Source organism: Suricata suricatta, chromosome 9 (assembly GCF_006229205.1).
Source record: "Suricata suricatta isolate VVHF042 chromosome 9, meerkat_22Aug2017_6uvM2_HiC, whole genome shotgun sequence".
Taxonomy (NCBI): domain Eukaryota; kingdom Metazoa; phylum Chordata; class Mammalia; order Carnivora; family Herpestidae; genus Suricata; species Suricata suricatta.
In genome coordinates, this window is record NC_043708.1 from 71,777,461 (window position 1) to 71,804,241 (window position 26,781).

The window sequence follows — 26,781 nt, forward strand, 5'->3', positions numbered from 1 at the left end:
AGGGGCGCCGGCTCGGCCCCAAGCAAACTTCGCCCAGAGCTCCTGGGGGGGCGGGGTGGGGGCGGCGGCTTCGGAAGCCCGGAGAGCTGGGGGGCCTCGAGGAAGGGGGGGGCAGGTGGGGAAGACGAGAAAGCGGACACCAAAGGGGAAAGGCCAGCTTTGGGGGGGGCGCGCGGGCGTCTTTGTAGGGGCCCGAAGGCAGGGCGCGAGGGGCCTGGGGGTGCAGGGCGGCCGAGCCGGGAGCCAGAGTGGATGAGCGCCCCCCGGCCCAGGTAGGGCTGATGGAAGAGGGGGAAGGGACCCAAACTCTCCCGGAGCCGGTGTGGGGGAGGGGAGAGGATGGGGGGTGCTTCCCTCTCTGCGTCCCAAACAAAGTGTCACAAAGAGCTCGGCCGGCGGCAGCGGCGGAGGCGGCTGCAACTCAGCTTTTGTTCTCCCGGCCCGGGTAGCTGAGCCCTGGCCTCCCAATCTTCCAACCCTCCCCTCCATCATCCTTCTAGCTTATCTTCCCCGGGAGGGGACTGGGGAGCTGCTGGAAGAATCTCTTGTGCAGGATCACAGGTCCTGCCCTACTTGCCAACCTACTTCTGGGAGGGAGATTTTCCCAGAGGCTCTTTTGCCCACTCCCCACCCCCTAATCTGAGGACTGAGGCTCATATGGGTGTTAAGACTCTGACCTTTCTAGGGTCAGCTCCAGTTAAGGGGACTTAAGGTTGGCTCTATGCCCCCTCCCCAAATCAAGGTCCTCTAGAACTTTCAGAAGAGGGGTCAAGTTGGGACATGCCTCTGGAATAAGATGGACTGTAGTGGGGTGGCAGTAGGTCAGCAGGTGTACCCTCCTCTTGTCTTCTGCACATTTGGAGTCCATGACTGACGTGCTATGCCCCCAAATCAGGACAGTGAGGATGGAGGGAAGGAAGCTTTACCAAGGACTCAATGTAAAAGATGGGCCTGCTGTGATGTGGGGTCAATTTAGAGGAACCCCCTGAGCAGAGAGGTTCAGAAGGCCATGGAGAGGAGTCCATAAAAGTGAGCTACTGGCATGTGGTTGTGATAAAAGTGGTCTTGACTCTAGACCACCTAAGAAGCTCTCCTTTCTAACCTCATCTAGTATAGTATTAATCATAATTGGTAGCGGACTTTGGAGGTGTAGGATTCTCAACAGAGGGAAAAACATCAAGTATTAGAAATGAGCAATGACAGGCTCAGTTACAACTATACCTCAGAAATCCTGAATCCTTGCCTCTTACACTCTGACCCTAAAAACTTTTGAACACAGACTTGACCGACAATCTTCTAGGTCCTTCAGTCAGCAGATGCTTCTATGTACCTGACCTTGTTTCTAAGAGTCTTCTCACCAATGCTTCCATCCTTCCCTAACTCATAATATTTGATAGTCCACATCCCCTTCTCCACCAGCTTTCCTAGCACATAAAGATAATTGGCCTCTTATTTTGGAAGGAATTCTGATCCCTATTCCTAGCCCTGTATCCCTATAGAACCCAAATAAGAGCCAGATAACCCCTGATTCCCACAGGGAGTGGAAAGTAGGTCAGAACTACTGTCTGGCCAAGTCTCGTGAATGGTGTTTAGGGCTTGACTATAGAAAACTCTGATTATTGCTCAGAGGCAATACATGCATGATCTGGGTTCTAAGCCAGTTCATAGATCTTGGACCCTGTCAATGCTTTCTCCTACTGAAAATGAAACAAACAACATGGGATCAGGTGCCTGGGACCTGCTCTGGTGTGATGATTCAGGAGATCTTGGCTGGGCCTAGGAAGGTGTCTAAGTGGGTTTTGTTGAGTTGAGGCTACCCTCTGGGGTATGCTGCTTGGGGATTCAGCTTCAGTTTGGGCCTTCTTATGTATCACTTTTTTTCTGTCCTGGAAAATGCTATGTGCAAAGCAGGTCTTTTGTTTTTGTTTTGTTTTGTTTTAGAGAAGGAAGCTTTGCCTTATTCCTGCTCTACTTGCCTCTATATGAGGTCAGCCTCCCATGAGGTATTTTGCTTTCTGTCCTACAGGCAGTTTTAGGGGCCCTAGAATCTTCTCAGAATCAGAATATGTGCCCATAGGTTAGTCAGCTATGACCATGCAGTATTCCCAGCCTCTCCCCCCCCCTCCTCCCCCACCATCTGCTTCCTCTGAATATACCAGATTGGCTGTACACCAGGATGTTCCGGGAATCCCCAGGAGAGCAACAGAATGTGATGGACCCAAATACGATGCCTCAGTAACTCATTCCAGGATGTACAAACTGTAACTGTCAGGACACTCCTTATAGCTAATTAAAATTCTTCTAGTTACATCTATTTTCTATTACATTTATCTATTTTCAGTGACATCCAAAAGGCCAAAATAATCCCTCTGGTATCACTGTCCCCCACCCCACCCCCCAGCTGGACCATGGTTCCCAGATAGGAATTTTTAAAAATCCTCTAGCTCTTCTCAGTGCTTTATCTGTGGTGCTAAAATGGCAAAGGTGGCCCCTCTAGCATTTCCTAGCTCTTTCTATGGTACTGAGGTGGCCAAAGTGGCTCCTCTGGTAGCCCACTGCTCTCTCCATGGTACTGAAGGGATGACCATTTATTTCAACATCTGTCTGGGGTCCAGAAGAGTACTGTGACTCAGAAACACAAATTTTCAAGCTGGAAGGGACCATCAGTATAAATTAGTCCAACCTCCTTGTTTTACAGATGAGTAAACTGGGAGGTTAAGTGATTTACTGAAGGTTGTGGGGCTATTAATAGTCAGACTGGGCCCACAATAGCTTGCACTCCTTGGTCCTACTCTTTAATTTACCTTTTCTGACACTACTCACTGAGCCTCGCTGGGCTCTTAGTCTCAGGAAATGGGTTTATTTGGAGGATCCAGAAGATGACCGTGGATGCTCTAATTTGGAACTACAGAAATGTAAAAAAGGTGGTGGCAGAGGTTGTTTCGTGACCCTGGAATGAGGACACTTTTGTCAGACAACCTCCTGTTAATAAAATTCCCTTAACCCAGATTTCACATGTAACAGGTACTTGCCTCTTCATGGAGTCTTATCACATTCATTAAATGTCAAAAATTAAAGAAGGCTTGGACCTCCAGAGCCTTTTCTCTTTGCTGATAAGCAGGTCTGACTCCTGGCCCAGTTCTCTTCTGTTAAAGATCCTTAAGCAAAGTAATGCTTGAGTCCTTTTCTTTCTCAGTAACCCATTTCAGTTTCACAATGGCTATTGTAAGGAACTTCTTTATATCTCAAATATTCTTTCTACCTCAGGCAAGAAAAATAGGTTAGGCCCACATTCATCTGGCCTCGACCAGATGAATTCTATACGTAAGTAGGAAGGTAGGCTGGCTGACTTCTGGTTGTCCTCTCAGGCCTATTTCTATGAATGTTAATTCTGGGGTTGCTTCTAAGTCCTAATGCTAACCTCTGCAGCTTAGAATCAGGAGAGCCCCCCACACCCCACCCCCCATCTTCTCCTTAGTGCTCTTCCTCTGAACTGGAGCTCTGCACATCCCAGGCCCAGGGAATTTCAGCCTGGAGAATTTTAACCCTTTCCTGCTCAGAGCATGTGCTGAGCCCCTATCTGTGCAGATGGCCCAGCCCCGCCCCCCATCCCTCACTGCAGCCTCTTGAGCTCAGAGCCAGTGTAATCCTCCTCTTGTGTGAGGGAGCCTCTCCCCTGCAGAGAGGAGGAAAGCCTGCCTCGGAACAGCCCTGGACAAAGGGGCTGAGATGCCCCATCAAACTGCAGGCTCCAAGGTTTGAAACACGGGGATGAATCCTATCTGGTATTTGCAGTTTTTAACCCCTTCCCCAGGCCAGCAGCGCCCCTTAACTTCCACTCCTCCCCCAACTCTCTCTCTATTCCCTCTCCCTCTGGCTCTCTCCCCCTTCATGCCCCTCCCCCTCTGTCTGTCTCCAGACTCTCTGCTGCTGGGAGGTGTTTCTCTCCCATGCATGAATGAGTCTCTGTAATGAATGGAAATGAATGGATCAGGAATCCAGGCGGAGGGAGGGAGGACGAGGGGGAAAAGACAGAAAGACAGGATAAGGGCAGAAGGAAGGACTGTGGAGTATGGGAGGATGTTTGGCTGGCCGATCAGTTAGGGGTCTGAGAGCAACTGGTCCCACTTGGATAACTGGGAAGCATGGCAGGCACACCCCATTTGCTCATCAAGCTGCATAGCCCAACTTAAATGAGAGAGGGGTATATTGTGATGGTTTCCACCACCAGGGTGGTGGTGGAGGTGGTGGTGGTGGTGGTGATGGTAGTGGTGGTGGTGATGGTAGTGGTGGTTTTGGACTTGGCATGTAAAATGCATAATTTGGGGGAAGACAGCTGGGTTATCAGGGAGCCTGTGGGGTGGGCAAATCAAGGAGTACAAGTTTTGAAGACAGCATCCCCCTCCTGTCTCAGGAGGCAAGGAAGGAGACTGAAGGGATAGGTTTCAGGAATACAAGGTGCTAAGAGTATGGGGTTGGGGGTGCCTCTTTCCACTGCTGAAAACCAGGGCTCATCTTTTCCTCCAAATCTGTCTCTCTTGCTTTAGCTCTTCAGCACCTGTTGCCTTCACTAGCAGCTTTTCCTCCTCCTCTTCCCTGCACTCCCAAGAACCAAAGAATGTGAAGGGGGTCCATGGAGGTGAGTGAAGAAGCTCTGGCTTGAACCCGCAAGTACTTAGAACTATACTCCTTCCCCTCCCTATTTCTTTCTCGCTCTCTGACCTCCCATTATTAGAAGTTATGTCTGTGGCCCCAGTAGCTCAATTCCCATTCCCATCCCGACTCCCCCAAGCTGAGTGGGTAGGGCTCGGTGTTCTTGATTCAGGCCCCAACCCACCCTCCCTCGGCTTCTTCTGGCCTTCCGCGCCCTAGCTTTCCCCACAGCTTTCCCTTCTCCACCCTTTGCTTTGTTCCTATCGTTTTCCACAGGGCTCACGTCCCCGTGCCCCGGGCGGCCACTTAGCGCCCTCGCCGCCGGCATTCGACGGCGAACTGGATCTGCAGCGCTACTCCAACGGGCCAGGCGTGAGCGCCGGGTCTCCAGGGATGGGAGCAGTGGGCTGGTCCGAGAGTCGCGCAGGCGAAAGGCGCTTCCCCTGCCCTGTATGCGGAAAGCGCTTCCGCTTCAACTCTATCCTGGCTTTGCACCTGCGGGCGCACCCGGGCGCCCAGGCCTTCCAATGCCCGCACTGCGGCCACCGCGCAGCGCAGCGGGCCCTGCTGCGCTCGCACCTGCGCACGCATCAGCCCGAGCGCCCGCGTAGCCCGGCCGCACGCCTGTTGCTGGAGTTGGAGGAGCGCGCGCTACTGCGCGAGGCCCGACTAGGGAGAGCCCGAAGCTCAGGGGGCATGCAGTCCACCCCTGCCTCTGAGGGCCTGGCGCGGCCCCAGGCTCCTTCGTCGTCCACCTTCCGTTGCCCCTTCTGCAAAGGCAAGTTTCGCACCGCGGCGGAGCGCGAACGCCACCTGCACATCCTCCACAGGCCCTGGAAGTGCGGCCTGTGCAGTTTTGGCTCCAGCCAGGAGGAGGAGCTGCTGCATCACAGCCTGACGGCCCACGGAGCTCCTGAGCGTCCCCTGGCGGCCACCTCGGCTGCGCCCCAGCCTCAGCTTCCACCCCAACCTGAACCCAGATCGGTCCCAGAGTCTGAGCCAGAGCCCGAACGTGAGGCAGCTCCCGCCCCCGCTCCTGCTGCTCCTGAGGAGCCCCCAGCGCCCCCGGAGTTCCGCTGTCAAGTGTGTGGCCAGAGCTTTACGCAGTCCTGGTTTCTCAAGGGCCACATGCGCAAGCACAAGGCCTCCTTCGATCACGCGTGTCCCGTGTGTGGCCGCTGCTTCAAGGAGCCCTGGTTCCTTAAGAACCACATGAAGGTGCACGCCAGTAAGCTGGGCCCGCTGCGTGCCCCGGGGCCTGGTTCTGGGGCTGGCCGGGCCCCTCAGCCTCCTGACCTGGGCCTGCTGGCCTATGAGCCACTGGGCCCCGCGCTCCTCTTAGCCCCAGCACCCACTCCAGCAGAGCGCCGGGAGCCTCCGAGTCTCCTGGGCTACCTGAGTCTGCGAGCTGGGGAGGCCCGGCCCAATGGTGAGGGCGCTGAGCCTGGCGCTGGCCGTAGCTTCGGAGGCTTCCGCCCACTGCCCTCCGCTCTCCCGGCCCGGGCTCGACGGCATCGCGCCGAGGAGCCAGAGGAGGAAGAGGAGGTGGTGGAGGCGGAGGAGGAGACCTGGGCCCGGAGCAGGGCGCTGGGCCCTCTGGCTTCACTGCACCCGCGCCCTGGCGAGGGGCCAGGGCATTCTGCGCCTGCTGCGGGGACCCAAGCAAGGTCCACCGCCACGCAGGGTATGTAAGGGGTTTTTTCTCTCCAAGGTTTCCACACCCTGGGCCCACTCTGATGCCACTGCTGCCCTCCTGTCCCCCCCCCCCTTTAAAAAGGACCTGTTTCTTAATTCTCGCTTTTTTTCCGCTCCTGGAGGCCACTTTTCACGGGCACAGCACAACTCAACAAATCCAACCCCTCAGGTTTCCTCAAACTTACTGTTTTCTTCTGGCCCCCAAGGGGAAGTAATCCTAAAGGGTGGGTGTGGGGACAAATGACCCCATAGGGTTAGGGCAAAGGGCCTTTCTGACTTACTTAATTGTGTGTATTGCAGAAGAGAATGGGCTGTTAGTTGGAGGATCCCGGCCTGAAGGGGGCCGGGGAGCCACAGGAAAGGATTGCCCCTTCTGTGGAAAATCTTTCCGCTCAGCGCATCACCTTAAAGTGCACCTGCGAGTGCACACAGGTGAGGCCGCCGGTCTATGGGGTGGGGAGGGAACTGGAGGTCAGGAAGAGAGGAGAGGGCTACCAGATCCGGATGCTGCTTTGTTAAATCAAAGGCGGGGGTGGGGGGTGGGAGTGGGGGTGGTGGCAGGGTTTCTTCTGGTCCAGAGGGTATGTTGAGCGAAATGCGGGTGGGTGTGGGCAGTGATCGTGCCTCTGTGACCCTGTCGCACCCCTTTCTCCAGGCGAGCGCCCCTACAAGTGTCCGCACTGCGACTACGCGGGCACCCAATCCGGCTCGCTCAAGTATCACCTGCAGCGCCACCACCGAGAGCAGAGGAGTGGGGCAGGCCCCGGACCGCCCCCGGAGCCGCCGCCCCCTTCTCAGCGGGGTTCGGCACAGCAGTCGGGAGCCAAAACGGCTCCACAGCCTGCTACCTGGGTGGAGGGCGCGGCGAACCCCCGGCCTCCTTCGAGTGCTGCGCCGGGGTCCCGTCGGAAGCCTGCCAGCCCAGGGAGGACCCTGCGCAACGGGCGAGGCGGTGAGGCCGAACCCCTGGACCTGTCCCTGCGGGCGGGGCCAGGAGGCGAGGCTGGGCCGGGGGGTGCCCTCCACCGATGCCTCTTCTGCCCCTTCGCCACTGGAGCGCCTGAGCTCATGGCCTTGCACCTGCAAGTGCACCACAGCCGCAGGGCTCGGGGCCGCAGGCCGCCCCAGGCCGACGCTTCCCCGCCCTACGTCCCTGCACAGTCGGGAGAGACCCCTCCTAGTCCTCCGCAGGAAGGGGAGGAAGGCCCTGGGCTGTCCAGATCGGGAGAGGCGGGGCTGGGGGGACAGGAACGGTAGGGAGCCCTCTTAGGGGCGGTTAGCTTAGTGAGCTTACCCCGCGGGAGCGGGGGAGCGCTAGAGGTAGTTGGGTAGAGCAGCCAGCAGGGGGCAGCGTGGGACCCATATCCCAGCCCCAGGCGGACCAGAGGTGGAGGGGGTGGAGGGCGTAGGAGGGTGGGCGGGCGCTACCCACCCAGCCCAGGGGAGTCACAGTGCCTTAGAAGTGGCAGGGGTGAGGATCAAAGAACGGGGTCCTAGGGCTGGCAGAGGGTTGTGTCCCTGTTGAGGATCCGCTCTGCCAGTCTTTGCTGGTCCATAGGCGTGAGAGTTTATTTTTGTACAATGGGTGGGGGTGGGGGGCACTGTACCCTTCTAGCCCCTTCAGGGGCCCTGTAGACGTCGCTATTTTTGGTACGATTCCTGTCATCCCTGTCGCAGAGTTGTGTCCCCAATAAACAGGTGTCTTGAGGCACAGGGAGCTGTGTCTGTCTGCCTATGTCCTGTCCTCCTTCGGTCATTTTGTTCAGAAACATTCACTTCAGGCACTTAGTGATCACCCAAAAGAGCTTAATGAGAAATGAGGAATCTTGGGCTTTAACCCCAGACATCTGGCTTCAGTAGCTCTGGGGCAGGGCCAGGAATTGGCATTTAACAAGTAGCCTAGGAGATTCTCATACACTGTGGTCTGAGGACCTCATTTTGAGAACCGCTGGACTGTGCTGGATCCCAGCTTAGCTGTGACCAGCTCAGCCTCAAGAAGTGGGTGCAGTGAGAGAGGAGGAACTTCAGTTCAAAGGGTGCATTGAGCCTCTGGGAGCCACTTTGAAGAAGGCACATTCTCCTATACCCAGGGCCCATAAGGGGTACTGGGTACCTCAAAGTCTTGGTTTTATTTTCTGTGCTCTAGTTGGTGACTGGGGGAGGGGAAGTGCTCAAGTTAGCAGTATCACCTCAATGCAGAGGTCCACTCTTGCTCTGCTGAGACGAAGTGTGAGTAAATACATTTAATATAACAGTATTATAATAACAGTAATTACATGTATAAAGTTTGCAGTTCCCCACCCTACCCTCCTATAATGGTTTGCATAGCTCTGTTTCCTTTGACACCCCAGAATGGAGTCCCCAGGAACAACAGCTGACCTGGCAGAGACGAGTGTTCTCAGGGAGAGTCTGGGTGGGCCAGGACCAAGGGGAGAACTCAGGCTGGCATGGAGCTATATCCTGGGAGTATGCAGTGGTCCAGGATGGGGCAGGACTGGATGAGGGATCACTCCACCTCCAGAGTATGAAGGCAAGCATGTGTGGTCACTCTGGTTCCCGCAGGAAGGCACGCGGCTGGAGAGCGCTAGACATGGCAGGGAAATGGGGAAATGTGCTGGTCCTCGGACCACTCTGTCCAGGAAGTAGAAGAAAGAGGCAGTTAGTGCTCTTCCAGTCCTACACTGTGTCTCACTGCCATCCCAGCCCCAAATGTGCTGAGAGCAGGGCTGTAGCCACGTTCTCTATCTTCTCTGGAAGCCAGGAGAGAAGAGGGAGATGGGTTGGGAGGGGGAAGAAGCTGACTTCCAAGCAGCCGGAGAAAGGAGGGCAGCACATGCAAGAGGGCAGGTGTGCTGAATGCCGTGGAGCGGGGGTACGGACTCACCCAGGTCACAGAGGTGTGGTGGGGTCGCTCAGGGCTCGGGCATGACTCTGTAAGGAGACGAAGTACAGTGAGCTTAAAGGGTAAGGAAATGTCCTCTTTTCTATACTCCTCCCCCTCTCCCAAGCCTGCCAGTTCACCTCTTTATCCTCCTCCTCAAAGTTCCTGACTTTTGCTGATTTAATTCAAGTCCAAATGCTGTTGGCATTACCCTCTTTCCATCCACTCCTGCACTATGCTCATTTTTTTAAAATTTACTTATTTATCTTGAGAGAGAGTGGGAATCAGGGAGCGGCAGAGGGAGACAGTGAATCCCAAGCAGGCTCCATGCTGTCAGCACAAAGCCTGACGTGGGGTTCAATCCCACAAACCACGAGATCATGACCTGAACCGAAGTCGAGTCAGACTTAACCAACTGAGCCACCCAGGTCTCCCATATGCTCTTTATTTAAGATTCCTTTTTCACTTCTGACCTTGATGCCTCTCAGCCAGGCCTGGGGGAGAGGAGGAAGGCAGACTGGACAATATATTCAATGCAGAATCTTGCTGGGTGCACAGGCTCATTGATTCCCCTGCCCCCGTGGGTCAAATGATCAGAATATCCCACCCTGAAAGTGGCTGAAGCGATCACCCTATTGCCAGCCCTAATGCAGGGACTTACCTGCCGGGACAGCCCTAAGATCCCTCCACTGGCCAGAGTGGGAGTGCTGCTCCCAGGGTGGGGGGGTTGCAGGCTGGGGCTGTTTCTTGGTCCTGGGGACACATCTCCAGAAGAGTCAAGTGTTTCTGGGGCTGGAGGGGAAGCTAGGGTGAGAGCAGGGTATAGAACCCCTCTAGATTACCTTAAGCAACCAAGCTGCTCCATCAGGGAAGAAAAAGCTCCATAGCAACAGGAAGCTGTGAGTCACCATAGCAATCCATTTGCAAGAGAACCCCCCTACCAAGAGGCAGGAAATTGTCAGCAGCATCATTAGAGCAACCAGGGAAGAAGCGACAGGAAACTATAAGGATTGCCGTGGTGAACCAGGAGGGTACAACAGGAAGCTGAGCAGTTTCCATAGAAACTCAAGGAGAGCTAGAGAGAGAGGTACAGAGGAAGTGCTTCTTAGCAACAGGCTGCTGTAAGCATTACCCTAGCAACCAGATGGAAGGCTCTTTTAGCAGTGGGGAAGCTTGTACATAGTTGTCATGGCAACTGGGCTACTTGGCTAGAAAAAGGAATTGCTTAGCAGCAAGCAGCCTGAACATCACCATGATGACCCAGCTGTTGAGAGCCACCCCTTGAGAGGTGCCTCACCCAGGGAAATTTGCTTGACGTCCAGATCCCAGGCCTCCTCCTCGACGCGGGCAGGCAGGGAGCAGGCTCCCGGTGAGAGGCCGGGAAGGGAAGGGCCGGCATGCTCAAAGGATGACACGGCCACGGAAGCCCGGGTGCGGGCGGCTGCAGAGAGGGGGGTGGTGGTGGGGTGGTGGTGTGGGAAAGCCCTCCTGGCTCTCTGAAGTGACCCTCAATTTCATAGAGGGCCTCCCAGTCAGTCCCACAATTTCTGGGAGGACATGTCCACTCATTACCCTTCCTCACTTCTCCACCATGCCTCCCCACTGTGCCCTCACTCTCAAGGTCTCGACTTCTGGGGGCCACCCCCAGAACTCTGATCCTCACCTCTTCCAGTGAGCAAGGCACTCAGCGTCCGCTCCCCAAGGGCTTTGATGTCCAGGAAGGGTTTATTCCCAATGCCCATGGAGACCATCTGCTGCACTCGAAGCTCTAGGGAACAGAGACCTTGTTATCAACCTCCTTTGGCCCCTCTTCGCTCCAAGCCCCAGCACTGGAATGGGAGACTCTTCTTTCGCTGCTCTTTGCCAATTCTCATTCATCTGGTATCTTCTGTTACTCTTGCTCTCGACTGTTATTACATGGACAGTGACTGTGGTCCTTGACTTCCTCCTCAGAAATCTGTCTCTTGTCTCTTATTTGTTGCATCCTGCCTAGTTGGCATTCCAGCCACCCACCTTCTAATACTCACCTTCTGCCCTTTATCGTGGTCATTAAGAGCAAACCTCTCATTGTTACATTTATAATTTACCAAGTATGTCCATATATATCACCTTATTTAACTGGGCCTATCACACTAACATGTAGCTGTTACTTTCTACTTTTCGGATGAATGGAATAAGGTTCAGAGAATTACAAACACAAACCCACCCAAAAAGAACCCCAAAACAAAACAAATGTACTAGTCCAGGTCGCACAGCAAGTACATTCTGGATCCCAGGTCCAGTGAGCACTCCCTTATTCCCTTTTGCCCTGCCATTTTCTCTTCCTTTTTTGAAATTGGTAGCTTCCTCCTTCCTTTTGGTACACCTTAGACTAATTTCTATGTCAGCAATCTCTCTCAAGTCAGATCTTGAATCATCTCCTAAGTCGTTTTTTCTCCATCCCATACCCTGTTTTCCCAAGTGGTCTCCACACACTCCGGCTAATCTCTTCTCATAACCTTGACCCCAAGCACGCCCTCCCCTGGCCCTGCCCTGTACCCTTGTTGTGGGCCGCTTGTCTCCACAGCAGCTGGGCTATAGAACTGGTCCACTTGAGTTTGATCTCTGGTGAGGCTGCCTGCAGAGTGTATGCCTCTCGTGCACGCCGCCGGCGAAACCACAGCTCAAAGCAGAGGCCGCTGTCCCCGATGTTTTCTGTTAGCCCCATGTCAGCAGTCTGAGAAAAAGCGGAGGAGAGTGGGTTGAAGACAGAGTGAATCCTGTCTAGATGGTACCACATGGAAAAGCTCTACACTTAGCTTGGCATCTGGTGGATGTTCAGTAAATGTTTGCTCAACACCTACCATATGCCAAGTGCTCTACATGTAGGCTTTGTAACAACCATAATTTACAGACAGGGAATGCCCAGAGACAGGAAGCAGCTTGCCCAACGGCTTATCACAGCTTAGCAGAGAAAGAGGGTTCAAACCTATGTCTATGTTATTCCAAACATAGGCTTTTTTCTCTATATTGTACTGCCCTTAAAGAGCTGGAACAAATGTAGGGAAGCAAAGTTTAGAAACGTTTAGAATCATGCTGCACTGCCTGATCTAAGATTCTAGGTCTCTATTTTATTTTACTTTAAATGTTTATTTTGAGAGAGAGAGGGAGAGAGAGAGAGAAAACACACATGTGGGGGAGGGGAATCCTAAGCAGGCTTCACATTGTCAGCACAGAGTCTGATGCAGGAATTGATCTCACGAGTGGTGAGATTGTAACCTGAACCGAAAACAAGAGTCAGACGCTTAACTGACTGAGCCACCCAGGCACCCCTAAAGATTTTACTTTTAAGTAATCTCTACACCCAATGTGGGGCTTGAACTCACAACCCTGAGATCAAGAGGTGCACGCTCTATCAACTCAGCCAGCCAGAAGCCCCTAGGACTATAGGTCTCTACTGATGTTTATCTGAATACCAAGGCTGTTTCCTGAAGCAAGGCCTCCCTCATCTCAGGTTCAGTTCCATTGGTTCCATCAACTCAAGCAATAGATAGATAGATAGGGTCCTTTCTCCTCACCCCCAGGGACCACCCCATTCAGAAAGCATATATTCTTAATGGGATAGGTTCTCCTCCATTCTGGCTTGGAAGGCGTGGTGAGTGTCCCACATGAATGATAAGGAAAACCCCAATGACAATGACAGGAATTTCTACCACCCCCAACACCTTAACCTGATGGATGATTAAGGTCAAAGCCTGTTTTAGATGATGCAGATTCTGAACCTTGATTGGGGCTGAATGTCCGAAACATCCTGAGTTCTCAAGGAGAGCATGACTTCTTGTCCCGTCCCTCCCTAACTCCTCCCATTCCAGCATTGTACCTTAAAGGCCTGCTTGTAAACAAAGGTCTCTGACCCCCCCTCAGCGCCCTTGAGCTTGCTGAACAGGAGGAGATGCTCAAAGAGAAAGACATGGCGAAGGCACTTCTTCCGACCACAGATGACGGTGAAGGGGTCCCGGTGTAGGAGCTGTCCCTGCTCCTTCAGATCTGTCTGGGAAAGGAAAAGGAAAGATAATTGGCCCTGGGGCCCTTTGAGTATATATTGTAGGGAGTAAAAATGAGATTTTTATAAATGAGATTTATAGGGCAAGGGGCCTAATGTACTGGTTCTCAGGCTGAGTGAGGAAATCAGTGAGGGCCTTGGCCTAGAATCCATCCATGGTCACCATGCATAGCGCACCTGGCCTAGCAACATAGCCCTGCCTCTCAAGACAGAAGGTATGCTGCTTAGTAGGGCTATAGCCTCCCATGGGGAAATCTTTGCGTGTTGGGGTTCTGACCCAGGAAGAGAATCAGCAAAGAAATGAAGGGGAAAGAGGTCTATTCCAGAGGAGGCAGGTTCCCTCCCTGTTCTGGAACATCTGGGCTAGAAAGAAACTAGGTAGGGGAGAATAAGGTAGGTGTTGGGCGCTGAGATGCAGGAGGAAGTACAGAGTGGAGAAGGAAAGAGAAGAACTGGGAATGGAACAGGAAAGCACATGGGATGTCAGGCAGGACACAGCTTCTTTATTAACAGATGAGGACACTGACTCCCAGAGAAGTCCGGTGACTTGACCAAGGCCATCTAGCTGATTAGGAATTAGAGCCTGGGTCCTCTGACCTTGAGTCTAGTTCTCTTGTCACCAGCCATGCTGCATCTAAAACCACAGGGCTAGACAGTGTGAACTGGAAGCATGAGCCATGGCCTCACCTCGCAGCCACGCACTGCCTCCACGGCCAGCAGGTCTCTGCCACGGGTCTCCTGTTCCCGGAGCAGCTGCAAAGCAGCTCCCAGAGCCTGGCGCTCAGAACTCAGCTCAGGCCCAGCTTCCCTCAGGAGCTCCTCCAGAAGCCGCCCATACTGAGCGAGTTGCTCCAGGGGCTGCTGCAGGGCACGGGGCAGGTGAGGGCCACTCTCTGTGGAGCCCTAGTTGGAGAGGAGACAGGTAGGGATAAGGTGGGGGGGGGGCGCTGGAGCTGGTAGGGGCTGAGCTCTGTAGGGGACGGTAGTAGGTGAAGCCCAGATACAGCCATAGGTAAGGTGAAAACGTTCCCCAGGAAGAAAGCAGGTAGGGGGCCTGCAGGAGAGTCAATCATCCTCTGTATCTTGAAGGAGAATGAAAGAGGAACACAAATAATCCCTTACAGTCTCTGGCTTTTTGTTTTTGAAGTCACTTGCGTATCTTTTGGTGTGATGTGTTTTGCTCCTCAGAGCACTCTGAGTTAGACAGAGTATATATTGCACCCATTTACCAGATATAGAAACGGAGACCCAGAGGAAATCAAGAGTCTTGCCCAAAGTCCCTCAGGATAAAACGGCAGGCTCACTTGGCTCCCAGGCTCTGCAATTCTGGGAGATTATGAGTAGCTGGTGTTACTGGGCACCTCCAGGAAAGCTTTCTTTCCCTGAGAGACTTGGAGGTTGGTATGTTTTGAGTATTCCTGACCCCTCTCCTTCCCATGAGGGTTGGATCACAGGTTACCTTGGTTGGGGAGCCAAGCGTAGCCAGGCCGTTCTCCAGTTTGTGTCGGTGCTTCACATACTGGGCGTAAAGGCTGAACTGGTCCCCCTGTGCCAGGAGGGAAGAGACAGGCCATCATCTGCTGAGACAAGTGTCTCCTTTTCCTCCTCCCCATCCTCACTACAACGCCAAGGAGAGACAAGCCACTGGGTCTACCTAGGAAGCGACAGGCTCCCATGTAGAGAATGAAGGCCAGCCAGCGGTCAAAGACAGGGACACAGGCTGAGGAGATCCAGACCTGTTCTCTGGGCCCCAGAGTCTCTGAACACACACTTTGGGAGGAGGGCAGGAAACAGATACTGAGAAGGAGAGACAAGTGGATGGGGCTGAAGCATGAGAAGGGAGAGGGGTTTCTAGGGGTCACTCACATGGCGAAGGAAGCAGGCCCCAATGCGCAGGGGGTGGGTGGCGCAGCCCTGAAGCTCCCGTAGAAAGTGCGTCCGGTGGAAGCTGCGAAGCCTCTCCCGTGTACTCAGGGCAGCGGCCCAGGCGCCCCTCAGCTCAGGAGTCAGTTCATGCCCAGGGGGCGGCACTGGCTCACTCAAGGTGGCCACGTACTCTTGCTCACAGGCAATCAGCTCAGACACCAGATGCTGCTGGGCGCTGCAGGGGCAACAGGGAGTGTCAGAGGAGGTGGGAGCATGGGAGGGAGTCACTGTCCCCAACACCTTCGGAGTCCTTCCTGCTGGGCAGTTGGGCCCACCTCTTGGGCATGAATAGGCCTGGACTCTCACCTGATGCTTCGCTTGCGCTCCATCCGGGGGGTGCCTACTCCCCAAGGCCCATCTGGACCTCCAGCTCGGCCCAGCAGCACATGTTCCCGGGGTGAGCACGTCCTGTCTACCACCTCAGTACTGGTGACCTCCAGGCCTCGGATCAGCACGGTCCTCGGAGGCCTGCTGTCCGCCTCTGGAGCCAAGTCAGGGCCCTCCTCTTCACAGTCCTCCCCACAGGGGGCCAGAGAGCAATGGGATGGGGCTGCACGGGGCCCAGGGCTGCTGGGGAGCAGCAGGGAGCTGAGGCTGGGTGAGGGGCTGTGGGGGCCCCGGGAGGCCCCTCCGCTGCTGGCGCTGTCTGCCCGTCGTCGCCGGTGGCCCTGTGGACTCGCCTCCTCTCCCAGCTGTTGCTGAATCCTCCTCTCCAGCTCTTGGCAGCGGGCCCGGCAACGGCCCCATTCTCGAAGGGCTGCGGGGCTGCCCAGGTCCAGGGCCAGAGCCCGCATCTCCTGGAAGGTGCCGGCGCTTGGCTCCGGGGCTCGCCGCAGGGCCAGGGCTGCCAGCACTGCCTCCCGACCCGGCCCTGCTCCTGCCAGCCGAGCAGAACCTTCATTCACCCATTCATGTGCCTGCCAGGCCAAAGGGGGCGGTTGGGAATGGGGAGAGAAAGAGTGAGGTCCTGTGCCACTCATACATGCTGCCTAGTGACAGCTCCTGTCCTCTTCTGCAGATGGCTTCCCAGTGCCCATCACCCTCTTAGTCCTCTGAGAGCACTCCCTTCACTATCCCAGCACCACTGCCTACTGTGTTGCTCCGAGCTGGTATGGAGACAGAGGGGCCCGGATGGAAGGAGAGCCAATACTTACCCTGTATTTATCAGTGGCAGGGTCTATACTAAGTGCTCTTATATGTTACCTATATCATTCTCACAGCAGCCCTGAGGCATGCTCAGGTTGAGAAACTTGTTCTAGGTCATTCAGCAAGTAGGTAGCAGAGTCAAGAATCAAAGGAGATAGTCTCCTGAGTCTCTGCATTTAGCTACTACCTAACCAGCTTCTCCATGCAGAAGGCAGGCAATGGTGGGCATAGGAGAGGATCTGTACACACCTGCTGGAAAAAGCGCTGTAGCCGCAGGGCCCGATGGAGCCCACTCTCAACCTGCTCCAGCCGCTGTTCAAAGACATCCAGAACCTTCTGGGAGGCGGTGTCCTCCTCCAGGGCCAGGGCCTCCCGGGCCTGGGCCAGGCGCTCCTGGGGAAGGAAGGCTGCACTCAGACCGGGTCCTCAGGCCCAGTCAATCTGCCCCTGCTGCCCTGCGTTTCTCCTCACTTGCCCCTCTTCCCCTTCTCACCTGAACCTCAGTGCTGAAAGCCCGGAACTGTAGCTCCATCTCCTGCAGGGCAGACAGGGAGTCCCCGGGCACAGCAAAGCTTGCCAGCTGCTCCTCCCCAGGGCCTGAGAGCCACTGCAGCACCTGAGGCACATGGTGTGGGGGTGAGGGGACAGCAGGGCCGTGAGGAAGAAGGAGGCCATGTGGTAGAAAGGAGAGCTGAGATCGAGCTCCAACCCCACCACCCCAAGCTGTGGACCATTGGGTGAACCATTTCATGTCAGCTGTAGTGTGGGAACAGTGACAGTGCTTGGTAGAAGTTCCCACAAGGGTCAAGTGAGAAAGTGAGTGAGAGATCTTTTATAAAGCACCAGAAAAGGGGGAGGCTGGTAGGGAGCACAGAGAGAGGCAGGTGAGGGCTTCAGGGCTCTGTCTGCAAGTGACATAGATAAAGCTAGTGTGGGCCTGAGGCAGGATGAGGATCCTCTGGATAACTGAGGGGGTCAGGAGAAATTTCACATTCACTGAGTCCATTGACAAGTGGGCAGGGGCCCCAGGGGCCTGGCTTGGAGAGACAAGCCAGCGTGGGTGTGTGAATGTGTGTGTGTGTGCCCGTGCACACGCGTGTGTGTGTGTGTGTGTGTGTGTGTGTGTGTGTGTGTATCTAGCTCTAATAGGCTATTATGGTGATCTAAGGACTCTCATATTGGTTCTGGATTATTTAACCCAAAAGGGATAGTAATATTTTTCTCTGCAGAAAGGCTGGAAGCTGGGGTAAGACAGTCTGAGAATGTTCCTAATAATTAGAGCCCAACCATAAACACTCTATGGTTCTTTGCTGAATTCATTTGATCATCCTAACACCCTTGAGAGGTCAAGTGTCATCATCATCCCCATTCTGAAGATGAGGACTCAGGAACACAGAGACACTTCAAGATCTGTGCAACATCTCATTCCTAACAGAGCTAGAACTCAAGCTGGGAACTTGAGACGCCAAATCCTTTGTGCTAACGGTTTTGAAATGAGAAAAACAGATAACAAGCAAGCAAACAGTAAGAGATACAACCCTTTGGATACTGGGATGGAGGAAGCCAGTATGTGGAAACCCCAGAAAACAAAAAGCCGTGTCCTCCCCTTTGACATTGACCCTGCGATGCCCACATGCCGGTCCATTGACCCTGCGATGCCCACATGCCTGGGGCTCTGGGGGAACAATCGGATTGTGAAACCCCCCCCCATACCCTGTTAGAATAATCCCCGTGGGGCTCTTAACCTCAGGAGAGAATAATAAAGGTTCAGAGAAGCCAGCCTTATTCCTGAATCTTCTCCATATAAGAAGCCTTAGCATCTTCCATTGCCCTTTCCTTCCAAGGTGGAGGAAGGTGGGACCTTCCAGCCTCAGGTTTGGGGAAGACATCATATAAAGAGGGAAGCATGGGTAGAAGTGTAGTTAAAGAACTGATATCAAGAGACATTTATTATTTTAAGCTATTTAATAGGCAGGCCAGAGTCAATCAGCTCTTCCCAGAATCCCCTAGGGCACCCAAGCATCTCTTACAATCTCACAATCTCTGAGGATTCTTGATCAAAGATCAACAGTGAGGCAGTGGAGATCTGGCTTCTCTTTGCTAGTCCTGAGATACTACCTCCCCTTTGTTGAATCTCACTCTGACCAGACCATTTTCTAGGGTGGGGTAAGAAGAGAGGGAAGTTATTCAACAGTAAATGTTGGCAGAAAAGGGAGTGCTGGAGGCCAGGCTCCTGGTAAGAGAGGACTGGGGGTCCAGGCTTACCTGCTGGAGTTGGTGTAGACGCTGCCGCCGCTCCTGCTCTTGCACATGCAGGTTGGAGAGGCGCACGAGCTGATGAATGGCTTCGTCCACCTCCTGGTACAGTGTAGCTGGGCCAGGGCCCTCCAGCCTGGCGAAAGAGAGGGGCAGAATGAACTACTGCCCTTGCCAACCCCTCCCTGCGCCCACCCCATTTCATCCTTGCATCTTAATGTGAGATATAGCACAGCATTGTGGATCAGAGTACAGGCCTGGATTTGAATCCTGCCTGAATTACTGACTAATCTTGGCCAAGGCATTTAATAGTTCTGATCCTCCAAATCCCTGTCTGTAATCATAACTAGCACCTAGGGATGTTATGTGAAAATTATAATAAGTGGAAATGCATGATCTCCTGTCCAGATAGCTGCTCAGTAAGAATTATCTGGCAGTTAAGGTTTATTGACAGCTCTCTGCTGTGTCTCCAGCCCCCATGCCCCCTGCCCGCCCACCCCATCCCCTCTCATACTTGCTGCTATGGGTGGAGCGCAGCCTCATCAGGATGGTTCCCCCGTCCCTCTGCAGCTCCATCAGCCGGGGATCTGCCAGCACCTTCTGTAGGGGCTCAAGCATTCCTACAGCCTCCTGGGGGCAGGCAGCGGTTGAATGTTGGGGTTCCACCAGAGAGTCCCCATCCCCACCCTTTTGTCCCACCTCATTTCCTACCTCTCCCTCTGGCTCTGCAGCTCCCTCCAGCTCCTCAATGGCTTGCCGCACAGAGCACAGCACACCTTGACACAGGCGGCACAGTCTTGCCACTTCCTGAAACAAACACAGGGATGGAGGTGGGGCAGCCCCAGAGACTCTTAGGAAGACAAGGCTGGGTTAGTTTCTGACTTTGTTGTTTACTAACTGTATGACATTCAGCAGGTCCAGAAGCCTCCCTGAACCTCAGTTTCCTCAGAGGTAATGTCGGGACACGATACACAGGATTTTGTGAGGTTTAATGAGACGATGCCACATCAACACTTAGCATGGGACTGGTACATCATACAGCTTAGTAAATGTGTCTCCTTTCCCTCTATGTGCACTAGGTTTTGACCCTATAAAACTTGGACTGTTCAGACTCACGTCCCCTTTGATGCATAGCTTAGAGGTGATGTTATAGACCCTCTTTCATACTTAGCTCGGATCATGTTCATTTGTCTTTTCTTGAATATTCACAGCACTTAGATTCACAGAATCATAGATTATATCATGATTGCTGTATTTTGCATGTGAGGACCCAGAGACTTGGATGTTGGTGGAGGGAACAAGTGCAGAAAGGGTACCATCTCTGGAAGTGGGGTACAGTAATTTGTCCAAGGTCACATGGAACTAGAACAAGACTTCCTGACTGTCAGCTCTTTCCAGAACCCCAGTAAAATTACCTTATGCTCTTCTCCAATAGCTTCCCACTTATGTCCCACCAGCAATCATATGCTGCTTGGTATCACATTAAGAACTTATGTAACAGGGGCGCCTGACTTAGTCAGTTGAACATCTGACTTCAGCTCAAGTCACAATCTCACGGTTCGTGGGTTTGAGCCCTGTGGTAGGCTCCGTGCTGACAGCTCAGCCTGGAGCCTGCTTCAGATTCTGTGTTTCCCTCTCTCTCTGCCCTTCCCTCTCTCTTTCTCTCTCAAAAATAAACAAACGTTTAAAAAAATTAAAGAAAAAGAACTTATTTAACACACTCCTCTCATCTCCCTGGTAGCCCATGGTACATGCATAGTATTTTGATCATGGGTTGTGAGTCATAAATATTTACTGAATTGAGGGGCATCTGGATAGCTCAGTTGGTCAAGTGTCTAATTCTTGATTTCAGCTCAGGTCATGATCTCACAGTTTGTGCATCAGGCTCTGTGCTGAGAGCATGGAGCCTGCTTGGGATTCTCTGTCTCTCCCTCTCTTTCTGCCCTTCCCCACTCATGCACTCTCACTCTCTCTCTCTCAAAAATAAATAAGCATTTAAAAAAAAGTACTGAATCGAACAGAAAGGAAATCACTTTTTCCCAACCCCATGGTCATGTCTCAGATCTGCCCTTTCTCTCCCAGAATTTTCTGAGCTGGGTCATTCCTGGCTCCCAGTGTCCTGGGGTAGGGGTGGTGAAGCTTACCTGGTGTGTCTCTACCCAGTTGTGGGGAGAGGGTTCCCTGTGACCTCCCAAGTCCCACGGCAACTCTTCTGGCTTGGCCACTCTTTTCAGATCACTTTCTGATAGCAACTCAGCACCCTGTAGACATATGAAGGTAGGGGATTCTGATCTGGCCACCCAGGGGCTTGGGGACCCGCCTGGGGCTCTTCTCTCTCCACTAATAAGGGGGACTAGCTGGGAGTGAGGAGTTCAAACCTGAAGTCCATAGAGTTCAGTCAGAGGGTCATCATGAGTGAGAAGCAGCAGACGCTGAATGAGGGGAGGGTCTCCTGAGTCCTGAGGGCAAAGAAGAATAGTCTTAAACTGTGGGCAATTGGGTGGCCTGGAATGGCCACCAGTGAACGGTTACAGCCAAGAGAAATGGCTGTGTCACGGGGTGGTTGGTTACCTGAAGTTGACTTAGAACAGGAATGAGTGATGGAGGCAGTGCGGGTGCCTTTCGAAGGTCCAGCAGGATGGACAGCCCCAGTATCTGGAGATCAGGCCTATGGGAGGCAGGAAGAGCCAAGGAGGCAGTTAGTTCCTGGTACTTTTGGGAAGCAATGGGCAAAGGGCCAAAGCATGAGTTTGTTCCAAAAGGCAGTGATCTAGCATTCAGGAGTCTATAGTCACATGACTATTAAGTCATTGGATCATGGTCTGAAACATTAGGACTTCTATGCTCTACATAGCCTACTAGGTTCTTGGTGCTTAGTAAATAGTCATTGAGTGAGTAAATCAATACCCTGATAATTTAGGTAGTGCCTTAGGATACTGAAAGTCAGCAGTGTTGACTCTGAGGATTGATAAAAATATCCTGGACATCAGAGGTCAGCAAGGTAAGCAGTCAATGACTTAAAAACTTGAGGGGTGAGGAAATAGGTACCCTAGAGGTGAAGAAGTCACTGTCCTGAGAAGAAAGGGGGTCAGGGGGTCAGGGTCCTCATGATCAGGACATTAATGTCCAGTGTGCTGGTGGTGGGCCTTGGTTACCTTAGCAATGAGTAGAGGTAATGAAGAGCAGTGCTCAGCATGTCTCTGGAGGGTGGGGGTTCTTCAGAAGGGCACGGTGGGGTAATGGTCAGCAGAGCTCGCCCACTCTGGTCCACCCCTCCTGAGGACACAAAATGGCCATACTGTCCTGGCTGGGGGCAGGCCTTGGCTACCTCCCATCCACCTGGCTTCCCTCTGCAGCCCACCCTGACTGCTTCTCTTTCCTTGATCCCTTTCCCTACTAACACTGATGCCCACTGACCAGTCAGGACAAGGAATCCAGATGCCATCAAGTCCCATGCTACATCCGGGTCATCAGAGACGGAGACTGGAGAAGCCTCTTCTGGGACACTGTCCCTTTCCACTTCCTGCACAGCCTCCAGGGGTGGTGTTGGTGGGTCTGAGGGAAGCCCTTCTGGACCTGTGGGTCCTGCACAGACAAAAGCAGAGCTGTGGGCCTGAGGTGGGGAGGTTCTGGCTGTTAGGCTCCACCTCCTCCTCCAGCGCTCTCCCTTGGCCCAACCTATGCTGGCCCTTGTCCTATAGGCTCCAGTGCCCTCTCACCTGCCATGCATGCCAGGCGGGGCCCCTCCTGCTCTTTCTGTCTGGCCATCTCTTCTATAGGTCCACAGTCTTCTGGGCCCCGAGACTCTTTATTGTCTGCTGGTCTGGGCTCCTCTTTCAGCTCAGATTCTGGCTTCTCTGAGCCTTTGTGCTCCTCCTCAGCTGGGCTGCATCCAGGAAGCTCCTGCTCATTTGGTGGGGGCAGACTGACAAGAGCTTCCTGGTGGCCAGCCTCTTCCTTGTCCCCAGGGCTCAGTGGAGCACTGTCCCCTCCTCGGCTAAAAGCCCCTCTGCCTGCAGCACGTTTCTTTCTCCGGTTTCCTTTGCCTGTTCTCCGAGGGGTGCCTGGTGGTCCTTCGGTCCCTTGGCCTGCCCCTCCCCCAACCTCCCCTGCCCTCAGGGGGCAAGATTCAGAGGCTTCCCCCAAGGTCTCTGCAGGAGACTCAGGTACCTCTAGGGCTGTTGCTTCTGAGAGAGCCTCAGCTCCAGGGGGAGACCCAGGGGAGGCTCCAGTGCTGCTTCCCTCACCAGGTGGGCGTGCCCCATCCTGGTCCCGGGTCCCCAGACCCTTCTGGTGCATCCAGGCCCGGTGTCTCCTATGTCGGCCCTTTCCTCCAGCACCCTTTCGGGTGGGTACCGTTCGGGTCCTGGAGAGGCCAGAGGAGCCCTCAACATCTGTGGGGCTTCCCCTCGCAGGCAGCGTCACTTCCAACAGCTCCACGTACTCGCCCTCTGGTCCTTCAGCAGGGGCATTGTGCCCATCCCCAGGACTCCGGGTACCCAGGGCCTCCTCAGGGAGTGGAGGGCTGGGGAGCCCTGGGGGTCCAGAGGGCAGTTCGGGGGGCAGTGTGCTTGGCCGATGTCCAACCATGAGGCCCCCTTTGTGCACAAACCGTGGGCAGATGAGCTCTGCCCAGGGCAGCCGGTGAATGCCAGAAGGTGCAGATAGTAGGCAAGTACTGAGGCGACCCGTTGGCCGGTCCTTATTGATGCCTTGCAGCCACTCAGGTGTGAATAGGTAGGCACAGGCCTCATTGGGAACAGGCAACTCCTGCACCCGCCCGCCCCCTGGGGCCAGGCACTTGAGTGCCAGGCGAGGTGCTTGGGCTGCTGAGGGCACCACTTGCAGGTAGAAGTCTCCTGGGCGCAGCAGCTGCCAGGGCAGGGCTGCGAGCTGCACCACCACCTGCTCATGCAGGCAGAGGGGCCAGCCCTCATGGAAGAAGAGGAAACCGCTGTACTGGGCCTGGGGAGAGAGGTGGGACTGAGCTCAGGCCCCTACTGATGAAGCCAGCAGAAGGCAGTTATTATGGGACCACCCTAGGCAGGACTGGCCTTTCGCCTGGTGGGTCATGACCCCAGGAGAGTGGGAGGGGTGTTGTGGGGTGTTCATGTAGCAGAGGAAGGGATTGGGACTGGTCAGTTTTCTGGTAGTAGGAAGCTTCTCTAGGAAACGACTTCCATGCGTGGGAGGCTAACAACTGAGTCATTACATAGACATGGTCAGCAGATGCCATTGTCTTGGAGGGGTCAGAGACTCTTAGGAGTCTTAGGAGTCTTTATATCGGCAGATGTGAAGGATCTCTGTGGAGTTGTGTCTGGGGGAGTTCGTATCTTGAGAAATCAATGTAAGGGGAGAAGTGTCTAGAATTGGGTGTGATGGGCCTGGGTCTTTGGGAGTTAATTTTTTTTAGGAGTCAATATTTGGGGAAGATGAGTAGCTGTGTGCGTTAGTATCCGAGTGGCCTGTGCCACTGGGAGCGATCAGTGTTGGGAACTAGTGTCCCTGGGTAGAGGGAAATTAGTCTGGCTCATCTCTGAGGCAAGACGGTGGGTCTTAGGGGCCACTCACACAGGCTTCCTGCTGGACCTTGGCAAGGAGATGCTTGGCGGGGACCAGGAAGTCCAGCGTGTACCTCAGCGCATCCTCCCGATAAGTCCTTTCTACCACCTGGAACACCTGGCCCAACAGTGTGGGGGCCGTTGCCTCGAAGGGTGGGTACAGGGCGGCCAGCGTGCTCTGCACACAGTCCTCCACTGGCTCTGGCTCCTGGGAAAGATAAGACCAGCTGCAAATCCCTAGAGAGCATGGCTCCTGGTATGTGGCTGGCTGTGTCCCCCAGGGGCCACCTCCTACACACAGTGCGTGCTCAGAGAGGACAGTCAGGAAATAGTGGCTCAATGAGCCTGGGATGGCCCCAGTGGGACTCGGTCAGTCGGAGTGCACAGGGCTAACAGTGTCTGAGACACTGGCTTTGGAGGTCCAGGGAGAATTTGTGGTGAATGTCTCTGATCTCAGGGCCATTCCTGGTTCTGGAGTTGGGACGACTGCATAGGTACTCCTCAGGGAGAGGCAGGCCTCTAGGCCACCAGAAGATTCAGTGATGGCTGAGAGAGCTTGAGGGTGGAGGGCTTTTGCACAGCCATCCTGTAAGCTCCTCCTTACAGGGTCTACCATGGGGGACATCCATCTCCAGTGGAGGTACCACCACCCGCGAAAAATCATCTCCTAGAGATGGTCATTGGGTGGGAAGAAGGAGGACTAAGGGGCCGTCTGTGGAATCTTTCTAGCAACCTTCTCCCTCCCAGAGTGGCTCTAAAGCACCCACTCCCAGAGCATGTGGGATTGGGTTACAAAGAACTGGGTGGGGGCAGCTGAAAGAGGAAAGTCGCAAAAAGGACATGTGGGGAAGGGAGGAGGCCTCAATGGTATGTATTTTCTGATTCCAGAAAGGCCTCTCCGCCAACTACCTGCAGCCACTGTCTCAAAAGACAGCCCTGCTTCCTCTAGATTTGCCTCCCTAGGTGAGTCAATGGGTATCTTTCTCCATTGCTTCCCCTAAACAACCACCCCTCAGGCTTTTCCTTTGCAGACTAATTTCTCTTTCAAGATGGCTTTCAAGTTCTTTTCTTCAGATTTCTTTGCTGAAAGGGGACAAGGAGATGCTCACTGCCGTGTTCATCTAGTTCTCTATGTCCACCCTCCATCCCTAGTCTTGCTTTGCCCTGCAGACAAAACTGCATATTTTACCAGTTGCCCATCTGTCCTGACCCTTTGAGAAGCTAGGGCAGCCACTCCAGAGACGGACATTCAGTGCGTCATCAGCTCCGAGACCAGGCCCCAAGGTGTGTGGGCGAGCAGACAGACCCCCCAGTGTTCCGGGGACTCGGCTAGAGCAGAGAGGGGCGGGGGGAAGAGTGGAGGGGGCGGGGGGTGAGGCAAAGTGGGCTGTCCGATAGGAGGCCTGGAGGCGGGTAGCTAGAGCTGGAGCAGCTAGGCAGCTGCAACCCATTAGGGGTGGTGAGCTCATGGCTGAGCGAGAGTCTCAGCCACAGGAAACTGCAGCGGCAGGAGGGGAGGAGGGGTCTGGGGTGGGAGGCGGCGGGCAGGAGCACAGAGACCGGGCCTCCAGTCGGCCAGGACCAAAAAGGAGACCAGAGAGACTGAGTCAGCTCTCCCTGGCCCAGTTCCTCTTTTTTTCCTTGCTCCAGCCTCCCTGGCAGGGGGTGCCCTTCCTCCGGTAGAGAAGTAGCCCCGATAGTGCTCCTCCCCCCGCTTGGCAGGGCCTCCCCCCTCCTCCATTCGGCAGTGAGCGCCCCCTGGCAGGGCCTCCCCCCTCCTCTACTCGGCAGTGAGCGCCCCTTTAGCCTTGTACCCCCCACCCCCTGCAGTGGAGTGGGCTCTCTCTCTGGCAGTGCTCACTCCTTGGAATGATTCTTCAGAGAGAACTTCTGCAGTGAAAGTTTCCAGAATAGTGTTCACTCCTGTTGGTAGGGGCATCCTTTTAACAGTGCCACCCTGCTTCCTGTGTCCTAAGTTGCTGCTGCCAGAGCCCCCTATCTCCTGCGGGGAGCTCCCGCTAGTGTTCCCTCCCCTCTGCAGCCGAGGACTCTGAGACAGTGCTTCTGTACCCGGCAGCGAAAGCTCTGGAGCACTCTCCCCAGACTCCCCAATCTCTTGTCTGCTCTGGCGGCGTCACGCCCCCTGGCACTGTGAGTCCCCCTCCCCACTCTGTCCACTATCCTAAAGCAGTCCCTCTTTCTCCACGGGAATTTCCCTCTTTGGCCACGTCCCTGGCCCCAGCCCAGCCACAGCTGTGGCCGGTCCCCCAGGGCCGGATGGGTGGGCCCAGCTCACCGGGCTGGGGACTGGGATGGAAAATGGTGGTTCCAGGCAGGTCAGTTCTCATGACCCGAGGCCGGGCCCCTTCCAGGGCCGCTACAGCAACCCGCAGGGGTCTCCTGCGGGTAAGGAGCTCGGACCCGGAGGGGAAGAGAAGATCCTGAAAAGGAAGGCGCAGGTCGGGACAGAGGAGTGCAGGGGGACGGGGGGAGGTGTGTGGACTGGGGGAGCAACCAAAGGGAGGATGGGGGAGGGGGCGGAGAAGAAGAGAAGAAAGAGAGTGAGAGCAATACCCGGTGGGGACAGCGCCAGACAGTGGGCAGACAGATCAAAGAAAAGA

At 54.5% G+C, this 26,781-nt stretch overlaps 2 protein-coding genes across 4 annotated transcripts in view; one reads left to right on the top strand and one right to left on the bottom strand.

Annotated features, from left to right (window-relative positions):
• Positions 1 to 8,083, top strand: part of ZNF219 (zinc finger protein 219) — an 8,636-nt gene extending 553 nt beyond the window's left edge. The window contains exons 1-5 of one of the 3 annotated variants that reach the window (XM_029951271.1): positions 187 to 272; positions 4,548 to 4,639; positions 4,930 to 6,337; positions 6,649 to 6,780; positions 7,004 to 8,083. In XM_029951271.1, the coding sequence (XP_029807131.1) occupies positions 4,634 to 4,639; positions 4,930 to 6,337; positions 6,649 to 6,780; positions 7,004 to 7,605 (2,148 nt within the window). In that variant the 5' untranslated portion in view covers positions 187 to 272; positions 4,548 to 4,633 and the 3' untranslated portion in view covers positions 7,606 to 8,083. Of the gene's footprint in view, positions 1 to 186; positions 273 to 2,489; positions 3,757 to 4,547; positions 4,640 to 4,929; positions 6,338 to 6,648; positions 6,781 to 7,003 lie in introns of those variants that run through there. The other 2 variants (XM_029951272.1, XM_029951270.1) reach the window with 2 other exon arrangements.
• Positions 8,084 to 8,576: 493 nt separating this feature from the next.
• ARHGEF40 (Rho guanine nucleotide exchange factor 40) overlaps positions 8,577 to 26,781 on the bottom strand; it is a 32,337-nt gene continuing 14,132 nt past the window's right edge. The window contains exons 3-26 of the mRNA XM_029952203.1: positions 26,457 to 26,503; positions 24,171 to 24,368; positions 22,319 to 23,564; positions 22,017 to 22,184; positions 21,755 to 21,875; positions 21,171 to 21,267; positions 20,978 to 21,058; positions 20,744 to 20,860; positions 19,311 to 19,406; positions 19,114 to 19,229; positions 18,609 to 18,735; positions 16,837 to 16,959; positions 16,593 to 16,736; positions 15,504 to 16,114; positions 15,138 to 15,372; positions 14,731 to 14,817; positions 13,959 to 14,174; positions 13,089 to 13,259; positions 11,768 to 11,945; positions 10,893 to 10,997; positions 10,527 to 10,670; positions 9,891 to 10,021; positions 9,233 to 9,279; positions 8,577 to 8,979 (exon numbers count right to left, since the gene is read on the bottom strand). Coding sequence (XP_029808063.1) covers positions 9,238 to 9,279; positions 9,891 to 10,021; positions 10,527 to 10,670; positions 10,893 to 10,997; positions 11,768 to 11,945; positions 13,089 to 13,259; positions 13,959 to 14,174; positions 14,731 to 14,817; positions 15,138 to 15,372; positions 15,504 to 16,114; positions 16,593 to 16,736; positions 16,837 to 16,959; positions 18,609 to 18,735; positions 19,114 to 19,229; positions 19,311 to 19,406; positions 20,744 to 20,860; positions 20,978 to 21,058; positions 21,171 to 21,267; positions 21,755 to 21,875; positions 22,017 to 22,184; positions 22,319 to 23,564; positions 24,171 to 24,368; positions 26,457 to 26,503 — 4,601 coding nt within the window. The 3' untranslated portion in view covers positions 8,577 to 8,979; positions 9,233 to 9,237. The remainder of the gene's footprint in view (positions 8,980 to 9,232; positions 9,280 to 9,890; positions 10,022 to 10,526; positions 10,671 to 10,892; positions 10,998 to 11,767; positions 11,946 to 13,088; positions 13,260 to 13,958; positions 14,175 to 14,730; positions 14,818 to 15,137; positions 15,373 to 15,503; positions 16,115 to 16,592; positions 16,737 to 16,836; positions 16,960 to 18,608; positions 18,736 to 19,113; positions 19,230 to 19,310; positions 19,407 to 20,743; positions 20,861 to 20,977; positions 21,059 to 21,170; positions 21,268 to 21,754; positions 21,876 to 22,016; positions 22,185 to 22,318; positions 23,565 to 24,170; positions 24,369 to 26,456; positions 26,504 to 26,781) is intronic.